At 42.3% G+C, this 23,894-nt stretch overlaps 2 protein-coding genes across 8 annotated transcripts in view; one reads left to right on the forward strand and one right to left on the reverse strand.

The window, feature by feature from the left end:
* The first annotated feature begins 553 nt into the window (after positions 1-553).
* DIMT1 (DIM1 rRNA methyltransferase and ribosome maturation factor) lies at positions 554-21,491 on the forward strand. Of its 3 annotated transcripts, none has more exons than XM_059725148.1 (12): positions 554-700; positions 828-904; positions 2,260-2,346; positions 3,255-3,316; positions 3,447-3,540; positions 3,636-3,685; positions 4,603-4,726; positions 4,872-4,964; positions 5,723-5,787; positions 6,881-6,944; positions 8,641-8,747; positions 19,451-21,491. In XM_059725148.1, exons 1-12 carry the CDS (start codon positions 637-639, stop codon positions 19,527-19,529), a joined length of 966 nt encoding a protein of 321 aa, XP_059581131.1. In that variant the 5' UTR covers positions 554-636; the 3' UTR covers positions 19,530-21,491. The 3 variants fall into 3 exon arrangements, with proteins under 3 accessions (XP_059581131.1, XP_059581132.1, XP_019351652.1); XM_059725149.1 differs by having other exon boundaries at positions 831-904; XM_019496107.2 differs by lacking the exon at positions 19,451-21,491 and adding an exon at positions 10,249-10,707 and having other exon boundaries at positions 559-700.
* The window catches only part of KIF2A (kinesin family member 2A), a 107,151-nt gene continuing 98,277 nt past the window's right edge, over positions 15,021-23,894 (reverse strand). For all 5 annotated transcript variants that reach the window (XM_019495957.2, XM_006263746.4, XM_006263745.4 and 2 more), the window contains 3 exons: positions 22,716-22,817; positions 19,873-20,008; positions 15,021-17,082 (listed from right to left, as the gene is read on the reverse strand). In XM_019495957.2, coding sequence (XP_019351502.1) covers positions 16,997-17,082; positions 19,873-20,008; positions 22,716-22,817 — 324 coding nt within the window. In that variant the 3' untranslated portion in view covers positions 15,021-16,996. The remainder of the gene's footprint in view (positions 17,083-19,872; positions 20,009-22,715; positions 22,818-23,894) is intronic.

A 23,894-nucleotide genomic window follows, 5' to 3' on the forward strand; every position in this document is an offset into this window, starting at 1 on the left:
CTTCTGCTCTGTGGTGTTTTTATCTCTACACCAGGATAGCGGTGCTCAACATTTTGGCCCCACAGACCAGATGAGTGGTGCAGGACCAGACTGTACCCCGTGCACCAGGATTCAGCCCATGCTGCACCAGCTGGCCCCAGCACACTGGGGTCTGGCCCCCCACGCACCAGTATGAAGTCCCATGCCACCTCCACTTGGCCTTGTAGGTCTGCACCAGGCTCAGGGCCCAGTGCTTAGATCAGGGCCTGGGCCCTGTGCCACCGCCACCTGACACCTGCTCCAGCCCTGGGGCCCGCGCTGGCCTGCAGGGACGGCTCAACATCGGGGCGAGCCAGGCCCTGCCCCGCCGGCCGCAGGGAGCGCACGCGCACCCCAGCACCCGCGCGCCAGGCAGGAGCCGGGGCGGGGCCCAGGCCGCGGTGACGTGATGCGCAGGGCAACCGTTGTTCCGCTGACGGACTCCCCGCCCCGGACGTGACATACAATCTCGGCGCCAGCGGCCATGCCGGAGCGCGGGGAGTTCTGGGAGCTGTGGCCCCAGCCTGGCTGTCACGCTCCAGCCTCACTTCCGGCGTGGGCGGAGCTCGGACGGAAGCAGTCTGCGGGACGTGAGGTGCGTGTGCGGCCGAGCGCGCCATGCCCAAGGCGAAGGCAGAGCGGCGGGCCCGGCAGCAGCGCCGGGAGGGCGGCGGCGGCGCCGGTGAGTGGGCAGGCCGTGGCCTGGCAGGGGCGGGTGAGGCCCTGGTTTCCGCAGCGGCCTCAGCCGGGCCGTGTTCTCGGGGAGGGGGCGGGGCCGCTGAGCTGACGGGCTCGGCCGCGCTTCCCAGCAGGCGTCGTGTTCAACACCGGGCTCGGGCAGCACGTCCTGAAGAACCCGCTCGTGGTCAACAGCATCGTGGACAAGGTGCGTGGCGGCGGGAGCCCCGAGGACCGCCCCCTCCCCCTCTCCTGCCTGCCCCCCAACGCAGGCAGACGGCCCCCCCGCGCAGAGTGGGGAGCTGACCCCGCCCCCCGACTCCCTTCTTCTCCCCACAGCCCCGAGCAGCACTCACTTGCGCTGTCCCTGCATTGCTGGCATCTTGGCTCCCTAATTTGCCCCCCACACAGGGCCAGGGCAGGCCAGCTCACTCCTGACTGCCGAACCGTGGGGCTGGGGGAGGAGGCCCACATCCACAGGCAGCCTGGAAGCCCCCCTGCCTCTCCCTGTTGCACAGCCCTGCTGTATATAATAAACCCACACGTTTGGACAGTACCACATGGCTGGTTCTGCAGGCCTTGGGGAAGGCCCACGCTCCCCTGTGTAGGCTCTGATAATGGTTAGTTTCAGACTCTCAGATGATTTCCAGTGCACTGCTCCGAGCATCAACCAACCAAGCAGTCACTGAGAAGTGAGTGAGTGAGCAGCAGTTTCCATGGGTGAGTGCTGAATAGTTTGGTGCAAGGATGTTTCCTAATGAGCCTCTCGAAGCAATCTAAAACTTGGTGCAAGGAACTGTGGTTCTGTGCCATGTCCTGTTCATACATCCCATTCCCCTCCATTGGCTGTTTCCTAAAGAGCTCCAAGATGCTGAGAGACATCTTTCATCTTGGTTTTGCCTTGGTCTGTTTTTCAGACTAACATATGGCTTATTGCTTGCCTTTGTGTTAAGGTTTCTTGAGATGTGTGTACACACACACGCACGCGCGATGCATAGGGGGTGCACAGGAGTACACATGTACCACCTGAGGGTGCTGGTGCTCCCTGACTGGCCATGCTTACTACTTAGGCAATGGGCGGGGGGGCAGGCAGGAGCACCGGTGCCGCCGCCCCCCCCCTCCAAGCGCCGGTCGATCGCTGCAGCTGCTCCCAGAAGCAGCCGCAGCCACTCCTGGAAGCAGTTGTAGCAATTGCCCACAGTGATCAGCCTTGGGGGGGACCCTGCTTCCTGGCTGGCAGGATCAGCCGTGGGGGGACCACCCCCAGTCAGCGGGACTGGTCACAGAGGGATACATGCCCCCCCCCGACTAAGGCAGCACCAGTCATCCGTGTGTGTGTGTATATGCTTTGTCCAAGACAATCCTGCCCTCGTCCCCAGACATGCCCTTGCTACTGCTATTGTAGCAATACCTCATTTGTCAGCTTCATCCTGTACAGGATCAACCTTCTGGTGTGTGTAGGTAAATTTGTTAAGACCAAAATGACAGCAACCGTGGTGGGGGAGGGGCAGGGGAGGAAGGTAGTATGTTTTCCTTGGAATAGACTATCTTATTTGTTTCTAGGCTGCTTTAAGACCCACAGATGTTGTCCTGGAAGTAGGTCCTGGAACTGGCAACTTGACAGTAAAAATGTTAGAAAAAGTTAAAAAGGTAAGACTGAGTTAGGAATTATTCATTTGTGTTTTCACCAAACTAATTCAAGTGAAAAGAAGTCTTAATGCTCTATTCATATGCAGTAATCTTTCCTTTTCTGAGCATTTGTCATGTCAGAAGAAGCTTCTCACACCATTTATGTGAAGAATAGCTCTGCTTACATGTAGTTTCTTAAATGATATGGCCATTTTGTCCTTTTAATGCATTTTAATTCTTGTTGTAAGAAACAGGTGCTGAGCTTCATCTCTAAGTACAGGCAACCCCCGCATAATGCTGTTTCTCTTAGCGCTATTTTGCTGTACTGCTTGTTTTACATTGATACTTGATTCCACTTGACGTTCAGTGAGTTTTGTTATAATGTTCACGGGCATTGTGTAGCTGGCACTAGGGAGTGTACACTAGCTTTACAGTGCATTGGCAACGCGCAGCTTCGTTGTGCAATTTGGCTCCAGTTTGTGTTACCATCTTGGTTTGTCAAAAACTTTTGTGCTCTGTTTAGCAATTAATTTTGACCCTTGAAATCAATCATCATGAGTCAGAAATGTGCAACCGACTCTGTAACTGCAAGTGCTGAGAAAAAACAGCACCAAAGCTTAACGCTGGAACTTAAATTGGATGTCCTAAAATGAACTGAAGCAGGTGAAAGCCAGAATGAGGTCTGTAGACTAGTACTAGTGGGGAGCTGCACTAACGAATTATATTTATTTACATTAATTCCTATGGGAAAATTGGTTTTGCTTAACGCTATTCCGCTTAACACTCAGTTTTTTGGGACCCAGTTAAGAGTGCTAAGCGGGAGTTGCCTGTATTACTATCTCTGGGGGAAAAAATGTTCCCTATATCTGTAATAAGTCTATTCATATAAATTTATTCATTAAAACTGCAAATATATACTTTGCTTTCAGGTCATTGCTTGTGAACTTGACACCCGACTTGTGGGTGAACTTCATAAAAGAGTCCAGGGCACGTAAGTTTTAATAGTATATTTAAAAAAGAAGCTTTACAGCATTTTAATTGCCTCAAATCCGTAGATGCGTGCGTTAAGATGATGCTTTTGCTTTTCCTCCCTCATCCTTCCCTCCCAACCCCATTCCTAGATGTCTGGCAAACAAACTTGAAATAAAAGTTGGAGATGTTCTCAAAAGCGATTTACCATTCTTTGATGCATGTGTAGCCAACTTGCCATATCAGGTACAGCAAAACAGTTGCAGTGGAATCACAGTTGAAACTAATTTTTGATGATATTTAATAAGGTGATGTACTAACAATGGTGTTTTTCCTTTTAGATTTCTTCACCTTTTGTTTTCAAGCTGTTGCTGCATAGACCTTTCTTCAGGTATGTAGAAGAAATGAGCAGTGGGTTGCTTAATGGAAAATAAAGACCAGTTATACAGATGAAAATCCAATTTGGGATTATTAAAACAGCCCTTTGGACCCAGTAGCTGGAAACACTCTCCTGCATAGCATTCATGGTGGCAGTTTCCAGGACCCGGAAGTTTGTCTAGTTTCAGTATCTAGGAGAGAAATGCAGCATTGGCATAAGAAATGTAGCTTGAGTTGAAGTAAATAAAGAATCGATGTCTCTGCTGCAGGTTGACCATCCCTGGGATAAGTTGGGTATCTCTTGTATTAAGCAGGGCCTTACAGAGAAGTAGGTCTGATGTGGTAGAAAGGGGAAGAGGGGGGCAGTTGCAAGGTAAATCAAAGTAATTTCATATATTTTTAAAACAGTTGTACAGCATCCATGCTTCTGCAGGTGGTTTAATTTGCTGGCAGGTAGTAGACATACAGTACACTCGAGTATTGATGTTTTTATGCTACTGATCATTGTGATACTAGGAAGGTTGGATTTATAGGGCTAATGGCACTATGTTTTCCTAATTTTACAATAAAATTCTATGAGTAACAAAAACAAATCACTTTGTTTTTATTTTAGTTTGCCAGTTTTGCAGATTCCTACTCAGCAGTGTCATGCTAATTAGCAATATTAGATACTAGTCAGCGTTTTAGCAGTCAACAAATTTGTCATGCGTAGGACAAGGTTGGCAGTATTTTAACCCGGTAAAATAATGAACACAATAATATGTAAATAATTATTTTAAATCAGTGGGGCTGACAGCTTCTAGTTGATTACTTAATTTGCTTCAAAGGAAACTTTTGGCTTTCAGAGGTTCAAAATAGGGGCTTATTTAAAAAGCAATAAGGGTTTTGATTCAAGTATTTGCATCAAGTTTTCATTTCTTTATTTCTCAGGTGTGCAATACTTATGTTTCAAAGAGAATTTGCTCTCCGTTTGGTTGCAAAACCAGGGAGTAAACTATACTGCAGACTCTCTATTAACACACAGCTATTAGCCCGTGTGGATCATCTAATGAAAGTAAGCCCTTTTATAATTTCACTGTAGATTCTTAGATGTTCAGGTTAAAGATTGGAGAGGATTTTGTTTCTTGCTTTTTAAATCATGTAGGCATTTACTTGCTACTGTTTGTGACTGTTGCTATCACATTTTTCATGTTTTAAAGGTTGGAAAGAATAATTTCAGGCCTCCACCCAAAGTTGAATCCAGTGTTGTCAGGATAGAGCCAAAGAACCCTCCACCCCCTATCAACTTTCAGGTCAGTTTTGTTATTTAACCCATCTTCAGAATGGTGTATACACTTGCTTCAGGTAAATTTTTGTCATACAAATAAGTATTCACTGATCTCAAATCTCTGCCCCTTTCTTTTTGATCTGGCATCCCTGTCTCTTTCCATCATTGAACTGTTTGGTGAGGCTTCCAATTAAACTCTCTTTAAAACCTTTTTTTCAAGACTGACAATTTAATGGCCAGCAGAAGGTGGTTAGGAGAAAGTACCTGTCCCCTTCCCTAGCTGTTTTCAGTTGACCTCAACATGCACAAAAGGGATTTTTGGTTACTGAAGCCATACGTTCAGGAGCAAAGAAGAATCTCTTGGAACCCTTAAAACCGTGCACCATCACTTAAAGATCAGAAGACTGATTTCCAGGGGAATATTGCAGTTGGATAGGAAAACACCCTGAGAACCAAGACTTGCTATTATAGCCATGCACACATTTAACCAGATTTTCTTCAGCCAGAAGATTACCTTCTCCTCTGAGCATTCCTGGGTCTGGATGATTGCTGTGTCTGCACATGAATATTTGCTTGCAAGTTTTTGGGTTTTTTTTACCAACAGACTTTTTGGCTTCTTAGTCCTGGACTAGGCATTATTGTTAGTCTCTTACTAATTCTTAACTTTTACTTCTTGTTCAATGTTGTTGTGAAGCTAGTGATAGCCAGTCCAATGTTTTATCTGAATTCATTTCTTGCAGCTATATATTGCTTAGGGCCAATATGGTCTATTTTGTGTTTCAGGAATGGGATGGTCTAGTAAGGATAGCCTTTGTAAGGAAAAACAAGACGCTCTCTGCAGCATTTAAGTAAGTTATTTCTGTTTGAAGCACTTTGCATAGTTAAAGAATTTATCCAGTAATTAGTTTCTCCTGTGCAAGTATCTAGCCTAATTCTGCAGCAAGCCAGGTTTATATTATCAGGATATTTAGGGACTCTTATACTGCAGAGCTGGAATTGGATAGGGAAACCCTTTCCTGTGTAACCTGTACAGGTGCACCTCTCAATCCATATCATATTGGCACTGATTAAAAGGAAATTTGACATTGACAATTGGCATTTTTGGGCTGATGTGTCCAGTAATGTTGCTAATAAATGCTGCGTGCATGTATGCAGCTGCAGCATGCACACAACCAGGAGTACAGCCGGGCAGCATGGAGAGCAGTGTTCTGACTGGCAAATCTGTGGGGGCACAGATCAAGGCCCCCATGGTGAGGGCGGGAGTGGGGCAGGGGCAGGCGCTGCCTGGATGGGATGGGGCAAGGCATGGGACAGAGCCATGAGTGGCTTGTCCAGGGGCCTGGCTCCTGCTGCTACACACATCCCCGAGCACAGTCCTGTCCCCAACCCCACCCAGCCCTGAGCATGCAGCAGCAGCCCACCCTCACCCCGTGCACAAATCTGTGGGGCACATGCCCCCATGCCTCTGCTGGGGGTGTGCGCAGTGGCCGGAGACACTCCCTCCCCCAGACAAGCCGCTTGCAGCTCTGTCCTGTTCCCTGCCCTGGCTGGGCAGCCCCAGCCCCGCTCCGCCCCTCACCACGGCAGCCTTAACCTGGCCTTCCCCCAACAATCTTACCAGCCAGACGCTTCTCTCCAAGCTGCCAGGCTGCATATTGGCAAATGGATCCGTATCGGCTGATTATGGATTGTTAATAATCAGCCATCGGTATTGGCCCAAAAAATATTTATTGGTACGCCCTTAGTAACCTGTATATAAGAGAACCACCACAGTCTAGTCAGTGCAGCTAATTTTACTTTTACAGTGAAGAATAGTCAACAGCCACTTGGGTCACAGAAGAAAAATTGTCTTTTGGACAGTGGGGAGGAATTGTTTTATGTATTTGTTTTAAAGTGGGTTTTGGTTGAGACTCACTACATTACCTTTGTTACATCTTTCAGATCAAGTGCAGTGGAGCAGCTGCTGGATCATAATTACCGAATTCACTGTTCTGTACATAACACTGTAAGTTTATTTTGCTTTTTAATGTTTTAAATGCAACTTGCATCTCACGTGTGTTAAGTACTAGAGAGTATATAAATGGAGCTTCAATACATTTGAAGGATACAAAAAGCCTTTCATCTAAAGTTACTATTTCTCACAAAAAATACTACCTACTAAAAGCACTCGCTGGGTTTTTGTTTTGGCTTTTTTCAAACAATATCTGTATTATTAAAAGGAGTGAGGACTTAAATGAGTATTTCAGAAAATGAAGAGACCTTGAGATTTGGTTGTTGATGCCCTAAGTCAGGGGTGGGCAAAATGCGGCTCGTGGGCCTGATGTGGCCCACCAGGTCATTTTATCTGGCCCGCAGGGCCCCTAAAAAATGTAGAAAATTCATATTTATCTGCCCCTGGCTGCCTGTCATGCGGCGCTCAATGGCTTGCCAAGACTCAGTAAGTGGCCCTCTGGCTGAAATAATTGCCCGCCCCTGCCCCAAGTAGTGATCAACAGGGGTGTGTAGTTTACTATGCCTAACTAGACAAGATTATTTAAAATGCCTATAGTGAGTCGTCTAAGTAAATCTTAAACTGTCTACAAAAAATAAAAAAACACCTGAGAATGTGTTGATCAGTAAACAACTTATCTTGGAATCATGAGCAGATCTGAGAATGGACTGCTTGGACTAATTTTGACCCCCAACCTCCCTCTGTTATGGTACAATCTATTTATGAATGGACGTGCTTAACAGCATCTTTTCAGAGTATAGGTAAACTTTTATTTTACCATTTGTTTTTCACTGTGCTGTCTGGTTCTCTGGTCTTTCTCAATTGGATGCTGCTGCATCGCAGTCTCTGCTTACTATCAATGCACAATTTAAAAAAGACTCTTAACCTCACCCCACATTTATTGATGGGGTGTATGAACTGAAGCTGGAATACATAGTATAAAATGACAGATTTTGTGTTACGGATTCTGCAAATTCATTTTTCTATACTAAACTTTATGTGAGTGTTACCTTTTATACATTGTTCTAAACAGAACTAAGACTTGTTTTTAAATCCAAATAAAGTGCTACTTAAAGATTATATGGACCTTCGCTTGTTTAGGGGACAGGAGGCCTCAGTTTTTTTGGTTTTGTTTTCTTTTAAGCCAATATTGGGAAGTAGTTTTTTTGTCCTATTAGCCGAGAGTAAATCGAGCTGATTAAGTCTTGCTGGGACTAGTGTCATATGCCAAAGCATACAGGAACTATCATCATTGCTATGTTCACTATAAGTATGTTCTTTTAAAATGCATTGAAATGACTTTTCCATATTTGATACTGTTTAATCATACTGAATCAACATAGTATTCAGTGAACCGTTTGTGCTTTCTGAAAACCTCAGCAGGTATGTTATGTGACTTTTTAAACTGAAAAGGTTATCTAGTTTGTGCTTGCATTTGTATGCTAGATGAGACACGCACACGTACATAAGGGGAAAATAGATTTTATTGTAGCTCAGTAGTCCTAGGTGCTGCATGAACTGAGATTGAGAAAGGAACAGGAACCATGCCAAATATATGCCCTGACAAAGAAATGTCAACCCGTTTTTCACTTGCAGATGTAAGCCTGCAAATGCTGGATGCTTAGAAATGTGAATGTTTACAAAGGAAGCTATTTTATATACCATTAATGCTAAAGAAATAACTAATCTGTATTGTATCTTACACTGACAGGAAATACCAGAAAACTTTAAAATAGCAGAGAAAATACAGACAGTTCTAAAAAACACAGGATACTCTGAAAAACGGGCTCGATCGATGGATATAGATGACTTCATTAGGTAAGTCTCTTCTCTGTCTCTTCAAGATTCTTGCATGTTATTTGTGCTCAAGCAACATTGAACAGGTTACTGTTGGTGACTACCAACACTTTCCACTCATGATGTGCAATGTCAGACTTTGAGGAGAGATGATGATCTAGAGAAAGCAGCACCTTAGTAATTATAGTACAGTCTTAACACGAGATGGCCTAGAGAGCTTTAAGAACCAATGATTAATTCACTGACACGTTTAGAATCCCCACTTTTGGTACAGAAGACTAAATCAGTTGCTAACTTTTCCTGGACTGCTAGCAGTTAAACTGTGCTGCATCATTAGTAAACTCGTTTTCCTTTGGTTCCTGTTGTCTCAGGTTTTCATCTGGAGCTCTAGTTACACATCTCTAAATAACTATTCTACCAACTCTATGTAATTTCCATTTGAAAAAAAGAATTTTGATTCAAATATTTTTCCATTCCCATAGCCTGCACGTGGCATCATACTAGATAAAGGTTTATCACCGTAAAGAGAGAATCCTGATTTTTTTTTTCCCCCCCTTCCCTTGCCTCCCCATGAAGAAACAAGTATTTCATATAGAAAGAGACTGCTGTTTTGCAGAGTTGTAATTAACTTAACATTCACTCTCTACCCACTTTTACTATAACACGGTAGTCATTTGAACTGACTTCAAAATTGTCTTCTGTCGCATAACTTTGTTTACCTTAATTTTCACTGTCACTGGTGTCATATACTTCTCTTCTCCCTTTTTCATGATTTTCAAGCATTCACCCCATTCGACCAAAAATTCTGCAATGGAAACTGTCATATCAACGATCTTGTTTTCTTGTTGTTAGTGTTCAAATTTGTGGCAGTAGAAATCCAGTCTTCTAGACCAATATAATATACTCAGCTGTTGCATGCAATGTGTTCTGTATCCATTTACATTTACCATTAATCTTTTTCTGCAAGCAATTATTTTTTGAGGCCATTAGAAAATTCATGTAGCTTCAGAATGTTTTAAATGGTGGGTCTTGTCTCCAGTGCTAACATTTGAATGCTGAGCAGAGAGGAAATGGACTAGAACGCTTGAAGACACCAAAGAATGTCTTTCACATCCAGTTTGGTATATTTAGTTATTGTTTAGTTGGCCACATTTTCTGAACAGATTTTTCAGGTGAAGAGCTACATTAAAGAGACTACTTCTCAACAGAGGCTAGTCTACAACCCATCTCATTGTAAATTACTGGCTACTGGAATGATAGGTCTGAAATCAACTGTTTATTTGGATAGTGAAAGCCAAACTGGTAAGGAAAGTTAGTATAAATATGTGACTGGACATGCCTCTTTAAATTGAGCCCCTGATAAGAATCCTGTGCACAAATCTTGCAATTGCTTGAAATGACTGCCAATATATTTTGAGACTACTTTTTTTTTTCTTTATCTAAGTAGTTTGAAAGTGAATGATAAGTATGAATTAATGCATATTGTAATGAACTTTTTTCCCCCCACCCCCTCCATCTTCAGATTGTTGCATGGCTTCAATTCAGAAGGTATCCACTTTTCATAGATGACAGAACCTGGAGGACTTTAAATTCTCCAAGAGGAACAAAAATGATTGTCTTGAGATGAATTCGTCCTATGAAAAAAATCTAGCAGTATACAAAACTCATTATGTAACTGCTGTGTAGCTATTTGAAACAGGCTAGAAGCTCTTCTGTATTTTGAAGTTTGTAACTTCTATCAAGATAAACTGTTTAAAACTTGGGACTGACTTAATTGTACTCCACAGTGTGAATTTGCAACCATCATGTCAACCCAGCCTACTCGCTCTGAATCTAGACTTCATACTACCTTACATACCACGTGACATTCATAATGCAACTCAGGACTCGATTTTAGCTAACGGAGATTTATTTTGGAGGCTGAAAGATGCTATCACCATTCCTAAAACGTTTTTAAAATATATGTTTACTTTTTTCTGAACATGGCTTCTTTTTTATGGTAGCTATCCCTAACTCTTCTCATAGTGATTTGCTTATACTAGGAATAGTATTTCTATTACTTTTTCTTCCAGAAGCAGGGAGAAGTAGATTGGTACTATGGACAGGGCCAGTTTACAAAGGTCTGAAACAGGTCTTTTAAACTTCCAAACATGTCTTAACTAACACTTAGCTGTTACTACCAAAACTACATGCCTAGGAAATTAAGAAACTGATATCACCACTTTCATGTAAAATGCTTAGCAGAAACTGGCCATAGAAAAATGTGGTTGGAAAGGACCTCAGGAGACAGTCTAGTCCAGGGGGTGGGCAAAGTCTGGCCTGTGGGTGGGAGTGGGCCTGTGGCAGACTCTGTTTCCCAGCAACGCCTGCCCACATCCCTGGGGCCAGTTTCCATGGAAGCCCCAGCAGCAGCAGGGCCACAACAGCACAGAGCCAGGGCTTCTGTGGAGACCAGCCCTAGCAGTGCTGGCAGAGCACACAGCTGGGCCACGGAGCTGCTCTTGGGCTGGGATCTTGCAGTGGTGACAGTATGGTCCAGAACTGGGGCAGAGCTGCAATCTGCTGCCCACTTGCCCCAGGTAGGGGCGTGTAGGCTGCAGATCATGGCTCTGCCCTGGCTCGACTATGTTGTCACAACTGCAAGATCCCAGCCCCAGCTGCAGAAGCCCTTCCTGACCAGCCACATGTACTGCCAGCACTGCTGGAACCAGTCTCCATGGAAACCCTGGCCCCAGGCTGTCCCAGTACCACTGCTGCTGGGGTCTCCATGGAAACAGGCCACAGCAACACAGGCAGGGGCAACTGGGAAATGGAGTCTGGTCCCTGGCTGGATCCGCCATTTTGCCCACCCTCCGGTTTAGTCTGGCCTGTTGAAGGCAGGATTATTCCTTTCTAAACCATGGCAGACAAGCATTTATTTAACCTGCTCTTAGGCTACCTAGAGAGGTGATAGACTCCTCATCCTTGGAAGCTTATTTCAATGCTTAACCACCTTAGAGTGAGAATACTCTTCCTAAGGAAAGTTTCCCTTGCTCCTTATCCTGTTCCCCTATGGCCATAAAAATAGACTACAGGTTTCCCTTGCCAACCATGGGGGTTAGGTTCCTGAAAGTTTCTGTGGTTGGCAAAACCGGCAGGGCTGGGGGTGGGGGGCACCAGCAAAGCTGTGGGGACTGTCATGGGAGTAAGAGGTACGAGCAGGGCCATGGGGGGTATTTTCCAACCGTTCCCCCCCCCCCCTTCTCTGAAGCATGGATACTCAAAACCATGGTTGGCAAGGGAATCCTGTATCTCCCATCTTCTGTACAAGTAGCTGCAGGGTGGTGAAAGGCTGATAACAGCCTTGTTTGTATAGAGTATCCCTTCACGCTGTTTAGCTTTGCAAGTCAAGACTGAAGTTGTTCATGCTCTCAGGCGCAAAGGTAAATTCCAGCCTATTAATAGTGGTTGTTTTTGTCTCACGACTTCTCCCTGTACTGGGTGAACTGCCAGAGGCAAGTTCTTCAGCAAGACTCAAAAGTAAAGAAGTATATTCACAGCAAGAGTATAGTAGGGCCACCAACACTACTGAGTCTTCACAGGAAAGCCAGACTGAAAAGAAATACTGGAGAAATTCATAGCTAATAACTAGTACTAAATATGGGTGAATGGCCTCATATTTTCAATGTTAATTGCAAGTAGGAAAACAAAGTGATCATCAAAGCTGTAGATTAAATACATGCTTTCTGTCTAGAAGGAAGAAATAAGGGTTGCTATCTTGAAATAGGATCTGTTCTTTAGTCTAATAGGAAGTCTTGAATTGTTTATGTGCATAAAAAAATCTTACCAAGGGAAAACATTAATTTAATGGAACAACAGCCTTCAGTGACTATCAACTTAGATCTAAGGGATGCTGGAGTATCAAGGTTAGTCTCATTGAGTGAAAGCATGATTTGCTCTTTTCTCTCTCTAGCAAGCTCTATACTGAAAGAGCTCTCAATGCAGTATAATTGGAGAGTCATTTGTGTAAGGAGAGAATTGTCAAGCTAACAGTGCTAATTTATGCCTTGACATTTATTCCCCATCATTTTAGGCCCTTTCTGTGTTGCAAAAAATACACTGGCTACTTTCCCTAGCAAATGCTGTGATGGTTGCTTGAGTCTGCAGCCAGAAGCAGATAGCCTCATCTTGGTACTGATTGAAATGCCAATGATATTAAAGATGTTAAGGAAAAGTGCAGATGTTAAGTCTACACAGTTTATGCATCTGCAAAAAGAAGGTGGGCACCTGCTTTCAGTTTCCTTAAGAATAATTAATATTGATATATATCAATATTGAAATTTTGGCGAAATCAGGTGATGTCTTCAAGATCTGGAGTGGGGCTGGGAAACTTACTAAAAATAAAGTGCTGGCTGCACAGTGGAAGCTAGCAGTCCTCCCAGCCTGGCAAAGAAGGAGCTGCTAGCATGAAGGGGAGCAGGCAAGATGGCTGCTGCCCCCATCCCTCATCGCTGATTGGCTCAGAGGTTGCCCGTTATGCAGCCCTGCCCCTTTCCAATCAGTGGCAAGGAGTGGGGTCACAGGACTGATAGCCCTCAGCCAGTCAGTGTTGGGTGGCAGGGCCCTGCAGCCAGTCAGAGGCATGTGTGTGGCAGCCAGCCAAAAGGGCAGCCAGCTCTGATCTATCCGCAAAATTGGTTGGCTGCTACCCCAAGTTGGGTAGATGCCCTAGCCATAACCAATGCCACAAAACCATTGAAGGGGGAGGTAGACAATAATATATACAGGTTTCCCTCACCAACCACGGTTTTGAGCATCCACACTTCAGAGAAGGGGGGGTACAACTGGAAAATACCAGCCCCCCCCCCCCCCCCCCCATGACCCTGCTCTTGCCTATCACTCCCCCCACACCATGCCACTGGTGCCCCTCACCCCCCACCCGCAGAGCCTTGCTCCCCCAGCCCTTGCTCCCCTGCTGGTTTTGCTAACTACAGGAACTTTCAGGAACCTAACCCCCATGGTTAGCAAGGGAAACCTGTAATTACACATACCAGCTTCCAGAGTTACAGCCTGGGAACATATTCTAGACCAGCCGTTTTCAACCTTTTTCAATTTGCAGAACCCTGAAAAATTTTGAATCAACATGTAAACCCTTTTGGAAATTCTGAATGGAGGTGTGGACCCCTCTGAATTGTGAGTGTGGGTATTTACATACTTTTGATTGATCATAGTCATCTTTCATGAACTCTTAGACATAGTCTGCAGACCCCCAGTGGTTTATGGGCCACAGGTTGAAAACCACTGCCCTAGACCATTTGAGAGAAAACAAAGCCACAGCAAGACATAAAAAATATATTTGTTTTTCCCTTTAAGAATCATGTGTACACAACTCCAAGCCCAGCTGTACGGCTCCCATTTGCAGAGACCAGTAGAAACAGCAGAATTGCCCTTAGTAAGAGCTGCACCCATTCTTGGGGCTTGCATGAGAGACACTATAGAACTGAACCCTGCATCTGAGGTATATTTTATCTTCTAAAACTTCCAAATTGACATACATGAAAATGGTCTTGTGCACCATCTACTAGCACAGGTGTGTGTATGCTGTAACAGTCTGCTATATTAGACAGCAAGTCATGCTCATAAAATTATGCTCCTTCCTTTTTAGTAAGTAGAGCTTTCTCTTACCAAAAAACCCAATAATAATAATGCTTCTGCACCAATACAAACTCATCTGTGATGTCAGTAAAAGGTCTGGGGATGTGACAAGCATCAGGAGATACAAAACACCTAGTTGAGAATTACCTGTATAAACAATCCTGATGACACTGAAAACAGGAAAAAAGATCTGTTATTGGGAAACTGTTAAAGTCTGGGTAAATTTATAATCCAGCATATCAGTGTCTTTTTCAGGTCTGGGCATACAGATTTATCACTTTCACATTTAAACTATTTGTACAGGTGCTCGTGAAAACTGAGCTCTGTAAACAGTGTTATCATTACTTGTACCAAAATGCTTTGGAAGCTGATAATGTATTGCACACAATGCATCAGAGGTTTTTAGAGCATTTTACAGAGGTATGTTTTATTAGACTCATTTTACAGGACAAACTTGGAAGCTGATTTGTTAAATCAACCCAGGATCCTTGCTTTCTTGATGCCTAAAGCACAAATCTTCCACATGATATATTGTTCCCTTTAAAGCAGAGCTACATTTAAGCCTTAATGTCCAATCATTTTAACTAACAGTGAGCACTTTTGACTTGTGGATAGTACGGGGCTAAATGGCGCAAAAAAAAAATATATCCATAGAGCAGCTGGTTTTATCAAATTTGTCTCTTATTGATGGATGGCGTTTTTACATGAACGCCATGAAAGATACTTCAACACAGCCGTTTCCGAAGTTAAGTTAGTGAAATGCTTGGGAATGGTTTCATATGATACAAGCCTGCACAGAACAGTCATTGGCATGAACGTGCACACATGTTCTAGCACCACATGCCTTTTAAAAATACATTTTTAGATGGTAAAATTCAGATGTGTTTACAAAGCAGATGTGCCTTGCATAGAAGTAAATTCTCATCTCTAATTTATGTTTCAGAGTTTAATTTATTAAACACATTGTGTAAAATCTACATTGCTGTTTCAGCTTTCATGTTTACACATAGGAGCTTTTTACCATGATGCAACAAGAGCTTCCCATAGTCTACACCTTCCTATGGGAGACACAGACATCAAAACACTAAGATAATCTCTGGCTCATTTAGCTCTCTTTTCATTGCCTTCCCTTTATTTCCCTTCAGCCTCTGCACAAATGGGCTTGTGTTCCAAAAAAGTTTTAAGCAGTTCTAAGGGACAGCTGGCTGATACGAACTCCTGGAATCTGTCCTGGAAACAGGGAGAACTCCTAGAGAGGTCTACAAGTCTTCATCTGACAAAGTTCTTACAGAAAAGGGCAATTTTTCTTTTAGATATTGACTTGCAAAAAAACCTCAAATGTCACTACTTAAAAAAGACCTGATACACATGGCGCCATTTGTGAGATTTCAGGTACTGGTGAAATTTCTATATCACTAAGTAGAGGTATTGTGCAAATCCTCAAATGATGCAAATCCACCCACTTTTCAGCTGCTGGCACTGTACAAAGGGAAAAATAGGTATTAGCTACTTTTTTTAAAGCAATAGTACTACTCAAAACTACCTGCAAACTACAGTTAATGTACATGGACATTATCATGCATCAGAAGCCAATTTTCTAACAGTATGTGAAAAGGTACTCGTGTATGCCATTACTTGGATCCCTGCACTTTACACTCGTCCTACCCATAGGGACCAGATTGCACCTTTATTCTGACAGCATTATCACAAAAGTACACATACTGTATATCCATATTTCCCTAAGATACAACTCCCCTCGATACTTAAATGTTACTTTTTATTATACATCAACTAATTTATAGGTTTTTTCTTTACAAAGAAATTGATAGTTATATAACCACTCGGTATGGGAGTCAAATGATTCCAGCGTCCAGATTTTTTTTCTTTTTCTTTCTTTCTTTCCTTTTTTTTTCTTTTTTTAAATAAGGAGAATGGAATGATGGAATGTCCAGCTGTCTGTCCACTCTCACAGCTCTTTTAGTTCCTGTTCAATGATATGGCACATCCTGTGAAATGAACTAGTCACCAGAAACACATTAAAAATGTACACACACTAAAAGCAATTTACATTGACAAATAAGGAATGTTGTTTATTAAGGCTGTGCTTCAGAAAGAGAAGGTTTAGGATCAAGTAGCCTTCATCAAGGCACAGAATGGGGAGAGGTAAGCACAGCTGTCTCTAGAAGAGCAGTTATGTACAATCACTGATGAGATGTGCATGCAAGCAAACAACAGAACTGCACAGCTGGGCCTTGTAACAAAACTGAACAGATTTAAAAGGAAATACTGTGAAGTTTTTCAAGTCCACAGTTTTACTTCATTATCAAAAAATGGCAAAGATTTCCAAAACAAAGATTCACAATTTGAATGAATGAACTATTTTAAACAAAGTGCTTCACAGATCCGAACCCTGCATGGTTGTGCTGTCTGGTCTAGAAGCATTTTGTAGACATCATAGGAGTGTTTCACACAAAACTGAAAATGTCATCGGGGTGAAGAAGAAACAGGACATTTCCACAGACATTTCAAAAGTTTTTACACTTTCAAGTAGTTGAGTTCTTACAGCCACCATTTCATTACAACTGTATGCTACAGCAGTAAGGGTTCAGGGGAGCCTTTAGCAGCAGAGGCCCGTTTCAAAGGGCACGCGGTCTCTTCGGATTGATCTGTTTACTGGCCTGTTCCTCCTCTTGTAGAGCTGCCCGGAAAGATTTCACTTTATCTTTAAAAAAAGAAAACAAAACAATGCTTGCACTCAGTGCATGTCTCACAGCTAGGCCTTGAGAACACAAGTCTCTGTACAATGCCCAAACAGCGCAAGGTCATTGCACTCCACCACATAAAGCAGAGACTGAACACAGAAAAGGAATCAGGAAGAGAACAGACTATGCCACACACAGAAGATGCAAATGAAATGTTCTCCAAATGGCTTAGCAACTCATTCCCTTCTTAGGCTTTAATCCTATTTGTAGGCATAAGAAACTTGGAAGCAGCAAAGTAGCAGTCTCAGTGGAGTGTTTGCTTCCTGCTTAACCATCACCTAACACGTGCACACACCTACTTGCATTCGCTTCCTCCACCTGGCCTCTGTATAGGATGAAGCCTGTGATATGTTTGTATAAATTAATACAGCTTCCAAAAGCATTTGTAAAAGCATGTAACACTGGGATTTGACAGCGTTCTTCCTCCTAGAGTAACTGTACTTCCAAATACAAGGAATGTCTCTGAGAGCCCCTCTTTCCAAAATGCAGAAACTGATTTTTGTCATTACAGCTGCACAGTACAATGAAAAATTTCTTTACAGTTACTTATTTCACTGCAAATTTGAAGAGAATTAAAGAGTAGTGAGAAAGGAAAGGGCCAGGGAAGGAACAGAAAGCTGCCCAAGGACAATTCTGTTTGCTATGGTCTTACTTTCTTCCGCCCTACAACAAACTCCATAGACAGTTACGCAGCTCCATCTACCCAAAAGAAAGGAGGTAAAAGGATGAATTTGGGGCCAATAAGGAGAGACCAGTTCCAAAAAAATCAAGAAGCAATACGTTACCAAGAAAAGTTGACTGAATATTCTAATACCCTCCAAGCAGGAGGAAGAAAGACTCCAAAAATTAAATGGGCAATGACAAGCCTCTTGACTACAAGCCCTTTTCCCCAACCTACAAAGAATACATAAGTATATCAAGTTCTATGAATAGAGATAAGAGTGTATCCTGCATAGCTCCGCTTGCAGCACCTTATTTCAAAGGCAGCCTGTAATTATTTTCAAAGAACAGGAAATAGCCAAGTAGCATTTTACCACAGCTATATGTCTTCTTCCAAGCAATCCTTTTATTCAATAAGCACCACAAAAAGTACATCAGCTTTTTTTCCTGAGGCACGCCTGAACCAGCATACGGTTTTGGAGCCGATATGGTTCCTGGGCTGCATCCAACTTATGGATATAGTTTGTGGAACATGCAGAGTGTATGGGATTTGAACCTTCTCTTTCTAATGTCATGGTTGCAAAGAATCCCCACCCGCCAACTGTTACTGAGGTAGTGATATCTGTCCGAGTCCAAAGATAACCAGAATCAACAACTCAGAGGTGTGAGCTCACCCACAGCAATTCATCTCAGTGAAATAGCAAGGAACAGCCAATTTTGGCAATAGTCTTTAATCCTACTTGACTGAAGAACAGCACCTGACACTCGCACACAATATGCAGACTGTTAAAGAAGAGGGCATGCTGGTAGCCACAACTGTGGTGGTAACCATGAACCATGCTGTTTGGAGCTGGATCTAGTTCCAAGTTCCAATAGGCAGACAGCCAAACAGGAAGCTCTCTCCCCAGCTCCTGTTACAGAGCCAGGAAATGATACAGGGGGCAGGAGTTAACTACTTATTCCTTGCTCATCTACTTTCTGTTTTTCTGCAGTTTCACTGTGAATGTGCTTCTCTCCTGCCTTTGTTATTTTGCAAAACGCAAATGTTTTGTTTGTTATATCTTTTAGTGGACCAATTGCAAAACTGAGAGAGATGCTAGACAAGGTTCATGGAAAGAAGCAGAACCTGCCTAAGCTAAATATTACATAAACCAACTTCTGCTTAAACCCCTTATGTACCTGAAACAGCCACTTAAATAGAAGAGGGCTGTAAACTTGCAGAGTACAGGGTAGGCATCAGGTAAACTGTAATGAGCCATAAAATCACTGTCCCTAGCTTTTAGTGTCCAGCCAATTATGTATGTTTGTCCTCAGGCCTTCTGGGACATGTTCTGGAGGTTTCCTTGAGTACAAGGACGATAAGATCAAAAATGGAGTGGCTGTTCTGTAAAGTGGTCTCCTGCTGATGACTGGGTGCTTCTGTCTTTTATCAGTCTTCTGTGAGTTCATTCTCAAGCATGGTGGGTGTTTAGTTTCCAGGATAGCATCTGGCTGTACCTGTTTTTTCCCCCTCAAATCTCTGCACCTGCAAACTTATCTGACATCTCTCCCTGCAATACAGTTGGTCCAAGAAAAAAAATACTACCAAAATAACCCTTTACTTCTTGAACATTCCCAGGACTATAACAACTATACCACTCCAACCCTAGTAACCTTGTTCTTTTGCAGAAGCTGTAAGAGAAGAGAAGCTAGAGGACCAGGCATAATAGCTCCATCCTTCCAGAACAAAGGAGAAAGAGGCAGTTAGCTGCATTAGTCTGATCATCAGGAAAACAAGCAGGGCACAGTGGCACCTTAGAGACTACCTGTTTCACAGAGGCATAAGCAGCTGTCACCTATGAAAAATTACACCTCTCAGAACAAAGAAGGCAAAGTGGAGGTTTTTTCCCCTTATACTGATATAGACTGAATGCATGTGCACCTTTGCTCTTAGGAAATGGAGTGGTACTGTTTTCCACATGGAATCTGGGTTACAAGATGGACGAAGAGAGACAAGACAGTGTTAAAGTTGCTGCTCATTTTTAAAGATATTCCCTTGATGCATAAAAAGAAATCACCAGTAACACACACAAATGACCAAACCAGTCTACCTCGGAGTTCAGTCAGAATGTCAATTTTTTGTTCTAGAATTGCTTCAAGTTGTGTAGCATAGGAATCCACATCATAGTCTACTTCTTCAGTCATCTCTAGAAGGGCTTTTTCATCTTCTAACCATCTTATAGATTCCTATGAAGACAAGAGAGGCAAAAATGACTCAATATATCACCAAATAGCAGATGTGAATTTACAGTCATTCCTGCTTTTCTACAGCTTTTCTTAGACTAACATTTATTAATCTGCACTGTAACACATCCAAGTATGAATTCCTGCTCCCATATGGCAAAACTACAGGTTCTTATAAATTTTACTCATGATTCCTTAATTCCAGTGGCTGCCATTTGTCAGCAATGGAGCAAGAACAGCAGTCTCTATTCTCAAGTGTTGAAAAGGGACCTTATGTCAGGTTGGAAAAGGAGAAGAGGATGGGGGGGGGGGGAAAAAAGGGATTTGCTGACTGACTGGAAGCCTCCTGTTATCCTGGGAGATCCTGCTGCAGCCGTTTTCAGAACAGGTACTCCAGTTGGAAACATCTTAGCTTCTTAGTTAAAGCTACTAATGGAGTGATCTGTGTGTTTGGACTGCAAATCAGAGTAACATCTTTCCCCGTCCTCTTATTATGTCTCCAGTAGCCCATCTTAACAATGAAGGCACACTGCCCGCCCATCTATTTCTTAAAGTTCTAGTTTGGGAGAAGGAGCCAGACAAAGAATAAAACTTTCAGAAAAACAAGAAGTGACTTGGGGGCTTACAGCCCATTTTCCAAAGCAACTTCAGCTCTTACACGCCTAGTTTCCGCTGAAAGCCAATGCACTTTGTCTCCCAAAAGGTTTTCTTGCATTTGAAAATACAGCATTAGAGATCTTTGAAATTTACTCAAAAGCCCGTAGTTAAGGCTCCAGATAAAGTTATCTGTTGTGACCGACAAAAACATTTTGATCAGATGGTTGGCACCTGTTTAATTTGTATGGGCAGGACAAAATGAAGGTCCCTATCTGCTTTAGAATCTGCTATTAAAAGTTTACTTTATATACATGTTAAATTACATATTTATAAACAAAGTACAATTTAATTACAACAAACACCCATGGGAAACTGAGAAAAGTTTGTTCAAAGACAGCGATTGCTATAATAAGATTAGTCAATTTGTTCTATCATAACAAAAAATGGTTCTTGCTACTGGGACTGTTAAAAGCAGGGAGTGTTTTTATAAATGAGGCTTGTTGTAACAAGGTTGTATTGTACTTCATGTTTCAATGACCATAAGGAATTTTCTAATCAGATAAATCCATAAAAGAATATCTTAAAAAAAAAAATTTTTAAATACTGTTTCTCCCAGCAAGTTTAGTAGACTGGCCACCATTTAAACATATACTTTGTAATTTTCTTTGTAGAAAAATACAGTATACAAAGCTTTTTAATGCAAGTTTATACTATGGAAAAAAAAAAATCAGAGGTAACTTGTTACAGCATATATGCACAAGACCATGAACTGGTAGTTCTAAATCAGGACACTTTGAAATCCTTTCAAGGGTGCACCAGGGTGCCACACAATGTTAGCACTGTTAGGTGTGCAAACATGGATTCACAAGATAAACCCAGAGATTCTGTCCTGCTGTGGTCTTTTTGAGTTCTCTGCAACAGAGGAGCTACTCTGTTATTTTTCTGACATCAAAAAATGAGTGAAAACTTAGAACTGACACTTTCCAAAGGGTGCCTTGAGACTACTGAGGAGTGCCTTGAGTCTAAAAATGTAGAGAACCACTGCCATATACACACAATATACAACAAAAAAATAAAAAGGAATCACAACAAGTAAAAAGCCTTCATTCTTGTCAGGAAAAGGTCTGCCATAGCAGAAAAAAAATAGGAAAAGTGTAGAAAATTCAATTTCTGTAATTAACGATAATGCTGATACAACCTTATCTTGATACAAATTTTCCACAACAAGCAGGGCCTGCCTTACCTAGTAGAGTTCGTAGTGGAGATCACTGCCAAAAATCACAGCTCAGAAAGACAGTAATTAACATTTTGCTTAATGTTCCTGGGACCATTCTTTAGCAGTGGATCAGCCAGCTGGCTAGAGATGGGCAGACACTTAAGACATTTTGACCTAGAAGCCCTGACATCCAGTGTATCATTTTTAATTATCTGCACTGCTACAGAGCACAGGAGGCCCAGTCATGAACCAGGACCCCCTGGTGATAAGGGATTCCTAGAAAAGGCAGTGCCTTGTGACATGCAACTGGAAACAGATCCAACTGATTAAACTATCTGCAAAATTAACTGCTCATAGTTTAAAACCATATCTTTAAGACTGCTCCTCTCCCTATGACAAACTGCTGCAGCTACACTTAAAAAAGGTGCTGGTGGGGACATGGTTTACCAGAAGCTTTGGTCTTTAGATGTATATAGTCTTGAGCAGTCAAATTTCAAGCTCAAAATTCTGTAAGCTCCTTCCAACCCCAAAGACAACATAAAAGAATGGCCAGAACCAAAGTTTCCCCAGTGCTAACAAAAAGAAAGAAAAAAATGTAGTAACTGTTCTGTGAATACAGAAAAAAAATACTGAGTTTTGTAGATAAGATATATAACAATAAGCTTCTTCACCCACTGAGTCAAATAAATTCATAGCTGAGCTGAAGAACATTATGCATGACTTCTGTCCCCAGCAGCTTACCACAATGGCTTTGGTACTAGGACAGTTATTTTGAAATCTGTGAAAGTTTAAGTGCACTAATACAATAACAGTACTTATGTCCCAAAAGTATGCATTTGTCTTTGGACCACATGAACCATCTGATCAGTACAAATGCACTGCAACATTCCATTTTACCTGGAAAACAGCCCTGTGATCTTCTACTACTTGCTCTTCCATTTCTACCATTTGTGACACAGCTTCATGGAAAGTAAACAATTGCGGAGAAACTTCCTCTTCCTAGAGCGGCGAAACAACAGCGAAGCTTGTTATTGAGTGAAGAATTTTGCTTAAAGAAAGTATGTTAAACATTTCTTGCTATCAAAAGATAGGAAAAGGAAATACACTGCAATCAGAACCTGGCGAAAGATCTACAGATACAGTTTACTGACACCCAAATAGACTCCAGAAACTGGGGGAAGGTAGGAAAAAAGTTACAAATGAAATTTCAAGAAAAATGTTCTTAGTTCCATTAGGACATGTTTATATTTTCCAGTCAGTTCTCCTATTGGGGAATAGAAGCCAAAAAGGAAATGCATCATTTCTATGTATTCAGTAAAACATTAATATGATGGGGGGGGGGGGGGGGGGGAGGAGGGAGGAAGGAGAACAATAGTTTTCAATGCTAATGAGTTTTAACGCAGTGAGTAATTAAAAAAAATATTACCACAAATGCAGACTATAACTAGGATGTGGGAAAGGTCACACAAACAGAATTTGTACTTTATCAATAGCAAATTGTAAATTGATCCATGTCTTTTCCCAATATAAATATTTAGTTGAACAGAACTGTTTGAAAGTACTCAAAGAGCAGTAAGAAATTTATCATTTGAAAGTACAAGCAAAAAAAACCACGATTGTTAGCAAAATTCATTATCTTTTGGCATTGTTAAAACACACTTTTGGATGTGCATTTTACAGACAACTCCAGCCACTACACTGAATTAAGCTACACATCTGACACTTTTGATATACACATAACCCACAAAGGGTGTTAATACACAAGGGGGTGTATATATTTTGCAGTAAATACCGTTTATTTCCTAGTAAAATAACAGAATAATTACTAAAAATTAAAACAACTCTCCCAAATTCTTTAGCATTTCTCAGGAACCTAGAGGTTAATGAACTTAGGGGGAAAAAAACAGCAAATAGATTAAAAGGATTAAACCAAGCCAGACAAACAATAGAGAGGACAGATGTACCTTCTGAAACATTTCAAAGTGTAATGGGGTTTGAAATGTATACAAAATGGATCATTTCAGCCACAGACAGGCCCTGCCAGAGCACTTCAATATCCCTGCACTAGTGGTGCTT

Source organism: Alligator mississippiensis, chromosome 3 (genome assembly GCF_030867095.1).
Source record: "Alligator mississippiensis isolate rAllMis1 chromosome 3, rAllMis1, whole genome shotgun sequence".
Lineage (NCBI taxonomy): Eukaryota > Metazoa > Chordata > Crocodylia > Alligatoridae > Alligator > Alligator mississippiensis.